The 15,053-nt window shown below is 53.0% G+C and overlaps 1 protein-coding gene across 6 annotated transcripts; it reads right to left on the reverse strand.

Annotated features, from left to right (window-relative positions):
* Positions 1 to 794: 794 nt before the first annotated feature.
* Positions 795 to 14,263, reverse strand: Carhsp1 (calcium regulated heat stable protein 1). Of its 6 annotated transcripts, none has more exons than XM_021184872.3 (4): positions 14,187 to 14,263; positions 6,364 to 6,531; positions 5,689 to 5,811; positions 795 to 3,339 (listed from the first exon to the last, which is right to left on the reverse strand). In XM_021184872.3, exons 2-4 carry the CDS (start codon positions 6,522 to 6,524, stop codon positions 3,177 to 3,179), a joined length of 447 nt encoding a protein of 148 aa, XP_021040531.1. In that variant the 5' UTR covers positions 6,525 to 6,531; positions 14,187 to 14,263; the 3' UTR covers positions 795 to 3,176. The 6 variants fall into 6 exon arrangements, with proteins under 6 accessions (XP_021040531.1, XP_085688372.1, XP_029326196.1 ...); XM_085832246.1 differs by lacking the exon at positions 14,187 to 14,263 and adding an exon at positions 14,107 to 14,139; XM_029470336.2 differs by lacking the exon at positions 14,187 to 14,263 and adding an exon at positions 13,590 to 13,694.
* Between the last annotated feature and the right edge of the window lie 790 nt (positions 14,264 to 15,053).

Raw genomic sequence — 15,053 nt, forward strand, 5'->3', positions numbered from 1 at the left:
TCCTGCAACTAGCTGCCCAGCCAGGACTGAGATCACCAGCTTTTAGGAAGCCCCAAGAAAGCCTAAACTGACAGGAAATTAACAAAATATTTGGATATTTGGTATCCCAGCCATGTTGGTGGGAAAACAGGTACTGAAGAGCAAAGTCATTGTGTTAGTTCCTACGCACAGTCTAGGCATGCACAGTAGTACTTAACCACTTTCCTCTTCCTTACCCCATGCTGGGCACACCTACCATCCCAGCACACCAGTCTACCTGGAGAAACCCAAGGCTAATGTATGTGATCATCTCATCTTGTCTGGCCTTTACCTGAACAGGCCTGATGGGCTGGCTATTTCCCCAACCTCTGGGAGAGTCACAGAAACATCAAAAGCCCCATCCCTTGGTAAAGCCACCCCACCCTGGGTTGTCATTACCCTATCAGCAACCTGCCATTCCTCTGCTCCAAGGCAGCTGGCCTCACCATTACCCTTCTGAGCCACAGGATCTATATGAGGGGCAGCCTCCTCTCCCATCCCCCCACATGGTCCCTGGAGAGCCTCAAGGCCCCCTTCAAACATTGCAACAGGAACCCCAAGAGCCTTCTCACATTTACCTATATCCCATATGCCACCACGGGGCATTTGCCCATAATCCACCACATTAATAAGCCTGTTCCAGAACTCAGCTTTTCTGTGTTGGAATAATAAAGGGACCTTGTCAGTTAGAAGCACACTGTAAGACTGTCTGCCATGTGAGTGGCAGGCACCCTGACCTCCCAGAACTACACACACAACCTTTTACAGTCACCTAATCCTGCACAAAACAAACTTTATTGAGAAAGAGTTGGCTTATGGGCTCAAACATCTAGATTTGGGAGTCTATCAGTCTCCAGCACTGGATGCTGGAGGTCCCTCCTTATCTATAAGTTGACACTCTCTGAACAGAGGGGGTCTTTTCCAACACCGGGATAAGTCTATAGGCTGACGTGATCTGACCATACAAGAAAAGCCCCTACAAAGGGTTCTGTGGAGCAGAAGGATTCAGAGGCCAGCCTGCCAGCTCAGTGGGGGACAGGGCTCACTAGCAGGTCAACCATGTGCTGCCCAAAGTCTAACCATACCAGAGTGAAAGCAAAGCTGTATCAGTCACTAGGAACAGTGGGATATCAGAAGGTTGTCAGTCTCAGGGAGCTTTCCCTCCTAGGTCATGGCAAGTATGGGTTTAGACTTCTGTTCCTTGGCCCCAAGAGAGCCTCTGGTCAGTAAGCCAAACCTGTTGTGGGGAAAAGGCCACATTTGACCAAGTAGAAAAATGGTCAGCAGCAGCTCAACAACAAAGATGGTCAGCTGGGTGGTAGTGGAGTCCACTGCACAAGACCCTAACAAGTGTATCCACATATTTTTTGTGTTCTCATGCATGTAGAACCAGAAGACAACCCGTTTTTGTTTCTTAGGTGCTAGGCACTTTTTTAAAAAGACAAAAATAGGTTCTCTGACCTCAAACTAGCCAAATAGGCTAGGCTGGCTAGATGGCCAACCCAAGGCATCGTGGCTCAGCCTGCCCAGTTCTGGGACTACCTAAGCATGCACCACTGCATCTTAGCTTTTTCTGGGGATCCAACTCATTTTTAAACACTTTACTCTATGTCTGAAAGCCACAACCTTTGTACGTTTAGGATGGAGGACAGCCCTCAATGCAGTCGCCACCGTAGAATGGGCGTCCCTATTCTGACACGTGAGTTCTCAGCTACATTTCAAAACCCATTTCCCAACTACTTCTATTTTTGAATCACAACTAAAGCCAACCACCAAAAAGTCTAGGGGTCAATTCATTTGAAACACAGCTCTCCAGTGTTGCAGGCAGGGGCAAAACAGGGCTCTGTGGAAGTCTGAGCTATTAAAAAAAAGAAATCAGCAGGGAATGAAGGCACACCTGTGACCCCAGCAAATAGGAAGCCAAGGCATGAAAGGTGCTAAGAGTTTGGGGCCAGCCTGGGCTATACAGCAGGAGCTTGTCTTCCCCCACCCCCAAACCCCAACTCTACACACACCCAAAAAAGAAACAAAGCAAGCAGAGGCTTCATCATAGCTCTGTGCTGTTGGCATTTCCAGGGCTCTGGGCTCCCCAAGCACTAGGGAAGAAGGGGAAAAGATCCTTAGGCATGTCTTAAAGAATATACCTTTGATTCTCCTTCAACTCCTCTCCTTACAAGGCCATCAGAAGAAAGCAAGCTGCCTTTCTTCAGTGGGTCAGTGTCAACACCCTAGGGTTTATGCTAGCAGTGGAACGGAGACTCCTTCACACACTGGGCAAGTAAAGCACTCATCACCACTGAGCTATATCCCCAGCCCTTGTTTTAACATTGATTGTAGCCTAGGCTGGCCTAGAATGCTGTTTCAACCTGCCAAGGACAGAGATTACAGGCATGCACCACTAGCCTGGATTCTGTTTTTAAATAAAGCACCACCCTCCCTCTTGGGCCTTCCTGCTGAGGTCTCTTCCCCACCCCCCACAGCCACCTCCAGCACTACTTTAATGATAGGCTTTTAATGCCACATGGAGGCCGCCTGATCCCTAGAGGCCAAGTGGGAAAGCACAGCCTTCTCTGGAGTGGTGTCAGTGCCCAGTCCCAGGTTACTGTGCTACAGCAGGGATCCTAAGCATTAGAGTCTTTCCCAGAAGGTGGAGACAGACCTGCTGCAAAGGCACCAAGAGGCAAAGTCCCCTGGAAAGCTCCCCCAACCAGGGCATTGGGTCATGGAAAGTCTTCATAGGGCTGGTGACATCCCTCAGAGGGCCAAATAGATCTGAGGATTTCTGTTTCGGGTTTGAGGAACAGTCTTTACAGGCTTGATCTGAGGGGGCATTTGGGAAAATAGCACGTTTGGCCTACTCGGGTGCCTTGGGCTGGGACTGCACCCTCGCCACTCAGCCTCCGCAGGTGCCTCTCCTTTTCAAATGCTTTTAATGCTTTTCAGACAGTGAGAGCTTGTTGCAATGGCTGGAGGCTGCACTGGTGGCTGAGAGCACCCCTTGCCTGCCAGCAACTCCTTCCCTCCAGGAAATGCTTGAGAGGGGCCACGCCTGCCTTGAGGCCCCATCTTGTATGGTAGAATGTTCTATCCAGGATGGCCCTGCTCCTCCTTCCCCCAAAGTCTCCCTCAAGCCCAGGAGAAGGGGTTCTTGCAGGTCCCTAGTTGCTGATGACGTGCCCAGACCAGGTCTCATGCTTGGTCCCTGGTGCCAGGTGTGTGATGACCACCTCTACAGCCTGCAGCTTCTCGTTCTTGGGCGGGATAGAGCACATCTTATAGGTGACTTCGTCGCCTTCCACCGGCACATACTCCCCTTCCACACTGCAGGAGAGAAAAGAGCGGTGGTCAGGGCTGAGAGATGGCTCGGGCCAGAAAGTGCCTACCTTGCAAGCATGAGGACCTGAGTTCGGATCTCCAGCACCCATGTAAAACAGCCAGGTGTGGTGGGGTGTACTTGCCCAGTGCTAGAAAGGCAGAATCAGGAGGACCCCCAGTGCTGGCTGGCCAGCTAGCCTAATATTCCATGTTCAGTGAGAGACCCTGTCTCAACAAATACAGTGGGGGTGGCATGGGGGTCATGGCATTTGCTCCTACAGAAGACCTGGGTTCAGCGCCTGGCACCCGCATGGCAGCTCACAAACCACACATAATTCCTGTTCCGACTCACACACACACACACACAACCACACACAGCAGTCACTGCACAGAGAAGACAGGCCCCACAGACCCCACAGTGGGACACCAGGACAGACTCCATCTTCCCTGTTCCTCAAGAGTCCTTCTAGAAACAAGTGCCTCCTTGCCCTTCTACCAGCTCATGTCGTGGTTCCTCTCTGGGGCTGAAAGACATCCCAGCTGCCTAGGATGTTCGAGTATCAGAACTGAGCCCGTGGTTGGAAATGAGACTCCCACTCAGAGACCAGCTTTCCTTGGCTGCCTTTACACACGGTCCTTGATCCTGGCTCCCTCTCTGAAACAAACCATGTCTTTGGCCTCTTTTCCCCCAGTGAGCCTTCAGAAAGTGCCTAACAAGCCAAGCCCGGTGGCACAGGCTGTAACCCCAGCTACATGGGAAACAGAGACAGGAGGGCTGCAATTTGAAGGTCTACCTGGCCCACAGAGAGCTGAAGACTGCTGTGGGCAAATGTGGCCACTTCGTTGAGATCCTGTCTCAGAGAGTACAAAGGGGCTCTAGCAGGATGAAAGGGGTGGGGGTGGGGAGTAGATCATGTCTCACAATAAGGGCAGTATCCTGATGGTCCTGAGCACTAGGGCTGGCCAACATTCCCTGGACCTGCCTTGTTGTGATGAAAGAATCTCAGAGCAGTCACACCCCCCTCTCTGATGTGGACCAGGAAGCTTCCAATAGCCTAGTTTCAACAATGGCGCCCAGAGAGCTCATGGCAAATCCATCAGGCACGCTTGCCCCTCACATATGATCACCCTGCCCTGTGCTTCCTCCCTAATTACTTATCAGGTTGTACTGTGTCCTGGAAAGAGGCTGTCTGGATATTTATATAGCCATGCATGCATTCATACACGTTACAATGCATCTAGCAGCTGTCTCTCGGCTCTGTGCTAGGTAGGAAGGAGTATTTCATTTTGTTTGACTCTTTGAGACAAGAGTCTTATTACTATGTAACCCTTGCTGGCCTCAAATTCAATGTGTGAACCAGGCTGGCCTCAAACTTTCACCAACCCTCCTACTTCTGCCTTGTGCTGGGATTAAGATGCATACACCACCATACCCAGCCTTTTAAACATTCCTGGCATGTTTAAGCATACAGGGCCTTTTAAACAGATCTGGTGTATATGCATGCTGCGGCGGCAGAGGAGAGTGGGCTAGAACTTCCATCTCAGCAGAGGGGGTACAACACCACCCTTTCTTTCCAACCGTGGTTTCAGACTTGGTTGGGACTTCTGGGAAAGCCTCTGCCTGCCACTGGCAGAGTGAGACTGGACACATGGCCAGGGTGTCAGTCACTGGCAGGAGGCTTGTCCCGCATGTGCCCCAAGCTTCAGACTCATTCCCTGTTCCAGCCAAAATGAAGTCAGGGTGGGCTGGAGGCTTGGGCCAAAGGAGGAGGTCTGGTAGAGGTTCTAGTTGGGATCCCTAGGAAACCCAAAAGCTGCTAAGAAGCCAAATAGGGAGGAGACAGCTGGGGTCCTTGTGCCCCGCCCCCAACACACACACTCACTCACACACACACACACCAGACTCCTGCAAGCTTTCAAACAGGAAGGAAGAGCCTCAGTGAGCAAGTGGCAGGAGAAAGGGCCCAGCCTTGAGCTTCCTTCCTGGAGCAAAAGGAACAGACCCCAGCCTCACCAGGCCCCTCCTTTAAGAAGGCCAACACATATCCCCATCCCAGGGACACCCTCTCCACAGGTCAGGCACTGGACACTCAGACCCACTTAAACATGCCAGGCACAGCTGTCCTCATCTTGTTCCTACCATCTGTGGTGGACATATACCCAAGACATTACTCAATTCCTAGACATGCCCAGTCTCTGTCCCACGGAGCTGCTGCCCAGCCTCACGCACTGCATAGATGCTCTCCTGCCCAGCACCGTCCATTACAGTGGCCCATATAGCATGGGCCACAACAGTACCCCTCGGCTTCCATCCCAAGCCTCCCCAAACCTCCAGATATGCAGCAGTTAACTCACTCAGAGATGTGCAGGAAGATGTCAGGCCCACCATCGGCTGGGGTGATGAAGCCATGGCCCTTGGACCGGCAGAAGCATTTACAGACTCCTTTGTAGACAGGGCCCTGCGAAGCCCGCACTGTCCTGATAGGGAGATGCAAGGAGACAGCCATCAGTCCTCTACAAGAGCCACCACTCCCCTGGAGCTACTCTCCCAGTTGTCCCAGGAAGGCCTGACTGGGGGCCACCATGAACAGTCACACACAGGCTTTGTGTTCAGCCCTGGGAGCCATTCACGCAGTAGAAATGACTGGGCAACCGTGGTGTGTTTTTCTCAGGCCTGTTTGTCCATTTGGTAACAGGAAACTGAGCTAACTTAGCAACACCTCTCGGCCCTAAATTCTCCACCTGCCAGTGGCTACCCTGACACTATCATTGTCCTGTATCTCGTCCCCCCCCCCTCCTTTTAACCCCTCCCCCACGGCCTCATAGAAAAAGGCTCCTTTGACTAAAGTCCAAAAACTTAACACTACAGTCAGGGGCCAGTTCCCACGGGTGGCAAGGATGGCACCCTGAGTTTTAAAGGCACCCTCCTGTTTTCTCACTAGCACTTCTATCTAGTCTCTAGGAGTAGATCCTGCTAGATCTGGTAGCAGCCCCATTTGGGGAACAGTGCTTGACCAGCCTGAGACTTACGCTGAGAAGGTCCTTGTCCGGCGGGTAGGCAGAGGGCTAGGGACCACATTGCCCCGCAGCGGGGATGGAGAGCGATCCCGGGTGCGAGGGGTATCCAATAGCCCTACAGAAGTCTGATGCGTGGGGGGCTGCAGCGGCTGTGGAGGAGGCTCAGATGACATGGCTGACCTACAGAGAGAAGGGGGCTCTCAGAGTCCTGCCTCAGAAGACTAGACAGGACATAGCTTGAGACTCCTACAGGCTCACTCCAGATCACCTTATCTGTAGTCACACCTTGGCTCAAGTGTCTGCTCAGGTGCCAGCACTGGGCTCCCATGGCACCTACCAGCCTCCCTCCATCTCCACTGTGAAATGGTCTAGTCAGTAAAATAGTTGCCACACAAGCAGGAGAACCTGTGTTTGAATCATGTATAACAGAATAGCCTAGTGTGGGCTGAAGAGATGATGGCTCAGCTCTTAAGAGTCCTCACTGCTCTTGAAGAGGACCGGAGTTCAATAACCAGAATCCACATCAGGCAGTTCACACCACCTGCAATTCCAAGGGCATCTGATGACCTCTTCTGGCTTACACCTCGCTCACTCACACACACACAAACCCACACAGACCACATCCATACAGTTAAACAAGAATAAAAATACAACTTTCTTGTTTTTGGAGACAGTTTCTCTGTGCAGCCATGGCTGTCTTAGAACTCACTCTGTAGACCAGGCTGACCTCAAACTCTGAGATCTACCTGCCTTGGCCTTCCAAGTGCTGGATTAGAGGTGTTCACCACCATGGCCCAGCTAGTAATTTTTTTAAAGACTAAGATGGTGATATGCACTTGTAATCCCAACACTGAGAAGGTTAGAGGCAGATGACTTCTCTAAGGCATGTTGGGCAGCCAGCCTAGCCTTCTAATCAGAGAACCCCAGGTCCCAGTGAGAGACCCTGCCTCAAAATAAACAAACCTGGGAGAACAACAACTGGGGTTATTCTGTGGTCTCAAGTACATACACATACACACACACACACACACACACATATACACAGGTACATATATCAGGCAATTCCCTAAGCTAGCACCTCTCTGTCCCCGAAACAGACCTTGGAATGCTTACGACATAAGTAAATACTGTGAGCAGGAGGTAGTACCTCAGCCAGGACTTCATTGTTAAGAGCACAGAACAACCCTCCCTTATTCTGGGTCACAGGCCAGAATAGGTTCTCTGAGGGGCTGCCCGAGCTCAGTGCCAGGAGCTCAGTGCCAGGCGGGTCACCACTTAAGTCCCCAGGGGAGAAGCATTCCCAGCACTCACACCTAGCCCCAGGTGCCACTCCCTGCTGTGAGGGACACTTCCCTCAGCCACTCCTCAGAGGTAAGGATTCAGGCAGACAAAGGCAGTGGCTCTTACAAGGAGTGGGATGGGCTGAGGCCAAGGGACTGCTATGAGCCAAGGCAGATTAGTCTACATTGAGACCAAATGAAAAGTCCAAAAAAAAACGATAATTCGGGAAGCGGAGCATTGTACACAAAAGGGATAGGGTGAGACCAACCAACCACCTTGGCTCAAGGGTCAGTCTTCGGGTAAGTCTTTCAGGGCTCAGAATCAAGTCCAGGGTGTCCCTTTACATCTGGATGGAGATGGGAGAGCAGAAGCAAGGAAGCCAGTGGGACAGAAACAGGCCTGAGCAGGTTTGTGTGTCTCTGTGGCTATCTTCTAAACAGTGCAGCTTCGGGTTTGCTGTTTGTTTTGCTTTGTTTTCAGGATCTCCTGTAGCCCACACAGGCTTCAATCTCCAAGTGCGAGGATTACAGCTGTATACTACCATGCTCAGTTTTTGTGAGGCTGGGGATTGAACCCAGGGCTCTGTGCACACTAGGCAAGCACTCCACCAACTGAGCTACACCTCCAGCCCCCTCAGCTCTCCGGACCCTGGCCCCAGCTCAGGGCCAGCTTCTTCCCACTCCATGGCCCCAGGGCTGCGTTTCCTCCTGCACTGCCCAGCAAGGCCCACTTGCTTCACGTTCCAACCCTCTACCTTGGAGTCCTGGAGCTTGGGGACAGGAGCTGTGCAAGGGCGCCTGTCTCCCCAAAGATTGAGACTGGTCCTCTGTATGCCCAGCCCCTCTCTGGGGACTCAGTCCTGCCTGGCTGGAGAGGTGTCACTGGCCAGCCTTCCAGAAGTAACATGGTGACTACTGACCTCTTCCTAGCTCTGGCCCCAGCCAGGCAGGACCACAGATTCAGAGAAGCCCCCACCTTGAAGAGGTCCTGGCTGCTGGCCTGGCCGTCAGGTCTCCAGCACAGGTCATAGAGTCCTAGAATGTTCCAATGCCAGGAGTTCTGGGAAGAAGGTTGGCCCAGAGAGGGAGAGTGGGCCCCACCCATCCTCCCATGACAGCAGGGTGAGACCATCGGGACCAGATGACATCAGCATGAAAGAACTTCCCCTCCTAAACAGCCTCCCTGCCTGTCCTCCCTTCCCCCAGCCCCAGTCAGGGACAGTTCATATCTTCCTGAACCTGCCAGCTAAGTGATTATTAAGTGACTCAACCTCTCAGGGCCTCAGTTTCTGTATCTGAGAAATGGAAGCTGTTTCAGCTTCACACAAATCATAACATTAAATGAAGTAATACGTACAAGTGTGAGGGTTACAGCTCTGCCCACAATAGGCAAGCAACAAGAACTAGCTATGATTATTGCTGTAAACTGCAATCACAAAGTCACTCAACATCAACAAACATGTCCAATATCAAGCCATAATCATGATACAGGAGACACAGGTCAGAACTTGAAACCAGAGGATAAACGGGTAAATCCAAGTGTCACAAGGTGGTGGGGTCACAGATTGCCAAAAGGACCACTAACAAAGGGGATGATGACTAATGAGGTGGGAGTGCCGGATGGACCTGGAATATGAGAGTCAGTCAGACATTTGAGAATCAGAGAGAAGCCAGGGGTGTTGGTGCTTGCCTGTAATGTGAGTGCTTTGGAAGCTGAAGCTAAAGAATCCTCTGGGCCAGCCTAGGCTAGGAACAGTGAGGTCTGGGCTACCCTAGGCTACAGAGACCATCTCAAAAAGAAAACAATGACAAAGGGAGGCTGTTCCAGGAAGAATAGACAGCAGGGTGTGGAAAGGCCTAAGACTGGAGCGAGCCTTCTGTGCTTCCAGGCCAGTGTGGAGTGTGTGGGAGTCCAGCAGGAGCAGGAAGTAAGGTTCAGGGGGCAGGGCCAGACCTGGAACCAAGTTGCATCACCATGGCTGTCATCATCCCTTCTTTGCCTCTTCCGCCCGTCTACTCACACCCTTCTCGTGCCCTGCTCCAGACAGGACTCTCTCACTCTCCACTCACGTCCCCTCAAGCCCCAAACCCAGCCTCTTCCTTGGAAAGGCCCTCGGAAGCCCATGGCCTTCAGAGGGCATAAGACTAAGGGCAACACAAGGGTCCCTGGATGTCCTGGGCTGGGCACCCTTGGTGTGTACTGAGTAAAACACCTACACTGACTAGACCGTGGAAGAAACTGAAACCCAGAAATGAAGCCCCTGAGGTAGGGGTGGGAGCTGGGAGACCCACAAAGCTGTTCCACTCCCCAAACTCCTGAGGCTACCTGAGCTGAAAGGAAGCTGGACTTGTCAGAGCCAGCCCACCCCAGCTGGTCCTAGAAGGGGGCAAAAGCCAGCTGGGGTTGGGGTAGGGCTATCCAGGAGGCCTCTCTGGTCCTGCACACGCCAGGGCGTAGCCCTGATCAGCAACAGTCCCGTAGCTTGGAGTTCCAACAGCCTCAGCTCCCACTCTACCCCTCTGCCTGCCGAAACCAGGCGTGGCCCTGGAAAAGGCACCGCCCATCTTCCATGATGCTCCACTGGGAGCTCAAGATGGGGCTGTGGCTCTTGCCTGAAGGGGCTCAGGACTAGAAAGACCCTAGTGAGCCTCTGCCAAAAACAAATTCTGACAAAATGAAATGCCCATGGTGATGTCATGACTACCAGACTAGGTACCCACGTGTGTTTTTCTGTATGTGAACATGTAGTGTGCACATGCATATGTATATGGAAGCATGTTTACGTACATCATCACAATAACACACATCTGCATAATTATGTGGGGTGATGTGCTTATGAGTGTATGACCAAGTGGCCATAGATATGGGGAGGAGGGGGCAGGGCACACACAACTGTGTGTGCACAGGCTTGTCACCGTGTGCATGAGGAAATAGTGCCTAGCTTCCCCTCTAACTATGTTATTGAGACAGTCTCATGTAGCCCAGCTGGATGCCACCTAGGGCTTCCTGAATCCTAGGCAGGCACTCTGCCAACTGCCCCCATCCCCAGCTGTGGACATCACGTCCAGAAGCACCCTCAAGTACCAGCAAGAGACCCGGGGCTTTCTAATGTTCACTGAGGGATGGGGGTGGGGTGGGGCACTGCACAACACACCTCAGGGTGAGAAATGCACCCCTGAGCCAGACAGCCAGGGTCTGGAGGGCAGAATGCTACACCCACCCTGACTGTCCACCAGAGAGAGCATGTCAGACTCCTATACTGAGAAATGTGGCAAAGGGGCCTTCTAGCCGAAAATAGCCTGGGAATTTTCCACAGGCCTTATAGCAAGCCCTGGAAGATTCTGGGAGCCCAACTGGACAGCGGTCTGGCCTCACCAGCCCCTTGATAGCCTGCCCCATAACCTAGTGCTGCTTTGTGTTAATACAACTGGCCAGGCCCAGCACCTTCTGTGTCTCAAAGCCCCCAGTTTCCAACATGTCTACCCCTGCCTCCCATTCCCATTTTTGAGACTGGCCCAAGTTGGCCTCAAACTCAAGGCAATCTTCCAGCCTCAGCCTCTCTGATATTGGAATTACAGGTGTTTTGTGAGCCATCGCGCCCAGCAGGGAAGGATCTTTTGAGGTAGGGAGACAGGTGCTTGCTTACCAAGGGAACCTAGGTGATGTAGGCCATTTACACTTCAGTGAAAGAAGTCTGCTTCATAGCCCCTGAAGGGCAGGAAAGTGAAAGGTGGAGAAACAAGAGCTTGAGGAGGCTGGAGGCATCCTTCTTGGGCATGGCCAGAACCTCTTGAAAGCTTATTCTGCTCACTTGGAGATCTATAATCTTGCAAGGGTGTGTAGCTACAGCTAGGCACTGGGCTGGCAGTTGCCAGCCCAGAGCCTGGCCACTGGTGAGTGGGTTAAAGACTCAGGTGAAGGACTAAAGCATCAGCGCCTCTGCCATGGAGGGAGAAGCCAGTGCTTTCTCTGATGCCATACGGGTTCATAAGCACTAGAAATGAGAATCCCCTTCCTGCTAGCCTGACAGGCAGACACCTCACCATTTCCCTGTCACATGAAGCAGCTGAAAACAGATGCAGCCGACCACACTTTAGTGCCCCCAGGAATCTCTGGCCAGTGGCCAAAAAGGGAAGTCCAACTCCACAGATGTGGGTGGAGTTAACATGGCTTTGCTTGGTCAGTTAGCTGGGGACTGCCCAAGGTTGCTTTTTGATTCTGGGAAGCCGGATCTCGGGCTCTAGCACTGACCTGCTCCCAGAAGCCCCCAAGTCTGCCTTTCTAAGGGACAGCTGCTGCGAAACTGCCCAGCTCCCAAGATGCAGGCCGTTGGGGAGGGGAACACATGTACGAACTGAGATGGCAAGGTTCATCTTCACCCCCAACTCAGCCAGACCAGCAGAAAAGAACCCAGAGCCAAGGGAAGATTAAGACTGATCAGCTAAACTGGACACACAGGGATCCTGGAAGGCACAGGACGAGAGGAGCAGGGGTGTGTGTTTTCCTGCGTGCACGTGCTGTTGAGGCTCACAGCAGCCAGGCTAGCCAGCCACATGCTGCTCCATTGTTCTGAGAAGAGAGAATTCTGTGATAGTAGCAGGGGATATCAGGGGCGGGGCCTCCGAACACAGAAGAGCAAACAGCACAGGATTAGGAGACAACACCGCGCCTCCAGCAGCCCAGCTGGGACCACCCTTCCCCCTCCCCGCCCTCAACTGCCAGGAAGCTGGAAGCTCCAGATTAGAGTCCAGAAACCCAAAGCAGTCCCTTCCAATAACGCCATCCCACGGGGCAGGCCAAGGAGACCTCTGTTCTCCATCAAACCTAGCCCTGTTTTGCCTCACCCCACCCCCCAGTTCTGCTCACCTTCCAGCCTGATTGTTTCCGTCTTCTCCTAGACCCGCTAATTCCCTGCCTCGGTTTGACAAGGACCTCACAAATCCCAGTAGCTCAAAGCTATAGAGGCAGTCCCAGCCACACTGCAGAGCAGAAGGTGGGCTTAACAATAGCGGACCTCTGGTGTGCATAGTCACACTAGGAGCATGGGGAGAACCCTCCCCTCCCACAGCTGCCAGATAGGAGGCACAAACCAGTCTTCCCCTTGCATTCAGCAGAACTAAGAAAGCCAGTTCCCCCAACCCTAGGCTGGGCTGAAGTCAGCTTATTCTGACCCCAATTCAGCTCATGGTCACCCTGGAGGGTGAGGTGATGCAAGGGCACAGAGTGGCAACCAGGCTGTCACCCAAGAGGCGATGATGGGGGGAGGGAGGCCAAACTCTGAGGAGACCCCAGTCCCAAACCAGGGAATGGCTGAGCTGAGGCTTAAGGATCACTTAGGGACACACTGAACAGTCAAGAGTCACAAAGCCGCTAGAGAAGGCCCTGTGGGAAAGTTTGAGCCTAATAGGACAAAGAACAGAAACATGGGACACAGATTGTAATTCAAGTTTTTAAGTGGTTTGAAGGATCTTGCTGTGGACAATTCCTGTCTTAGTCTCCCCAGTGCTGGGAATGAGAAGGAAGTTATTTACAGCAGCTGGCCTTGAACTAATTATGGAGCCAGATTGAACCTGAATCCTGAATCCTCTTTTACCTCCCCAGTGCTGGGACTGCAGGCATAACCCACCACTACTGGTTTAATGACCAATTATTTTTCATTCTCTCCCTCTGGCTTCAGCTTGGAGAGAGAACATACTAAAAGCACCAAGAAGCAACAGAATAGTCAAGAGGGGAAGGTTTTTTAAAAGCCCCTATTTCTCCAGACACTTAGGCTAGCCAGCTCCCTCTATTCCAATCGGCGGGGGGGGGGGGTCTCCTATTTTGCAAAGGGGCACCTCCATCTCTCAGAATCCAGGCCTAGTGGGAATCTACAGCTGACCCTGCACAGACCTAAACTGCAACCCCAGAAAACTGTGAGTTCAGAGCCTGGTTTTTTTAAACAAAAAGCAAAACCCAACCTTGCATTTCCGGCCTGTAAACAAGACCGCCAGTCCCGGTGAAGTTTTCCTCTATGCCCTAAGGCCCCCATCCTGGCGCAAACACCAAGCGAGCGCGCCCTACCGCTCCTCCTCCCTACATGCAGCCAACCGCAAGGGGTCAGGGCGGTTCCCCCTCTCCGGGCCTGGCTACTGTCCCGCCGCCCAGCATGCAGCTGGCGAGGCCCGGCCGTCGAGGACAGCTCCGCCTTCCTCTAGCCGCGAGTCCCCAGCACCTCCAGCCCGCCAGAAAGCACAGAGGGCGCGCCTCCTACGCTCAAAAAACAGGTGGCCCAGAGAGAAGTACTAACCGAAGTCAGACAAGTATCGCTGCTGTGGCCACACCCACCCGATTCCCCTTGGGGACGGTGAGTAACCCGCGCTCCCCAAACTAGCCCGGGCGACTGGAGCACTTCCCGGGGGTAGTGGGGGGGGGGGGCATCACGGAGCTGGAGCACGAGAAGGCCCCACAGAGGGGAAGCAAAAGAGCAGAACAGACCTCGGCCCCATCCCCGCGGCTCCGGAGATCCCGCGCGCACCATCACGCCCTTCCCTAGGGTCCCAGGACCAGCCACTTACCTGGCAACACGTCCTACTCCTCCAGCTGCTGCTCTTCGACTGCAAGAAAAGATCGGGGACTTGGGGCGTGGCCGAGGGCAGGGCGGAGTGTGAGACCACGCCCCTTGGAGCTCCGGGCCAATGGACACGCGGCCCGGAGCTCGGACTGGTCGGGGAGGAGGAGCGCGGCGCAGCTGCTGCCGCAGGACCTTTGTGTTGATGCCCGGCGGGCGGGAGCCGGGGACTGGGCGGCGTCAGGAGGTGTTCTCCCCGCTACTCGCCGGTCTGCGGGCGCCCAGTGCCGGCCGGGTGCCCGGGAAAGTGGCACAATCGGGTCTCCGCGTGCTGTGCCTGCCACTCCCCAGCACAAGTCCGGCCCCAACCTGCCCTTGACTCGAGATAAGCGGGCGCCCTTTTTTTTTTTTTCAAGAATTAAGAGATAGAAGGAATGCAAGAGACAGAAAGAGAAATATAAAAATAAGAGATATGAGGGAGGAGTTGTTTTGTTCGTTTTCTATTGTCTAATTGACTCATTCTTCGTGGGCTGATTTTGAGACAGGCTAGCCTCAGACTCACTAATGGATTTGAGATGGGTGTGGGCACCAACCCCATGTTTTTTCAAATTTTATTTCTACTGAATCCCTGAAGCTTTATGTACTGGCTGGTTTTGTGTGTCAACTTGACACAAGTTAGAATCATCCGAGAGAAAGGAGCCTCAATTGAGGAAATGCCTCCAACCATAGGGCATTTTCTCAATTAGTGATCAATGAAGGAAGAGCCCAGCTCGTTGTTGGTGGAGCCATCCCTGGGCTAGTGGCCCTGGGTTCTATAAGAAAGCAGGCTGTGAGCCGGATGTGGTGGCGCACACCTTTAATCCCAGCACTCGGG

The sequence above is a fragment of the Mus caroli genome, unplaced genomic scaffold (assembly GCF_978045245.1).
Source record: "Mus caroli unplaced genomic scaffold, Mus_caroli_1 scaffold_17, whole genome shotgun sequence".
Lineage (NCBI taxonomy): Eukaryota > Metazoa > Chordata > Mammalia > Rodentia > Muridae > Mus > Mus caroli.

Bases quoted from the DNA above. Each gene is read 5' to 3' on its own strand.
- Carhsp1 (XM_021184871.2), bottom strand. From the start codon at position 8,538: ATGTTACTTCTGGAAGGCTGGCCAGTGACACCTCTCCAGCCAGGCAGG. The intron at 6,532-8,386 runs GTAGAGGGTTGG...TTCTCTCTGTAG, and splicing joins CCAAGCTCCAGGACTCCAAG to GTCAGCCATGTCATCTGAGC. The intron at 5,812-6,363 runs GTAAGTCTCAGG...TCTCCCTATCAG, and splicing joins CGGACAAGGACCTTCTCAGC to GACAGTGCGGGCTTCGCAGG.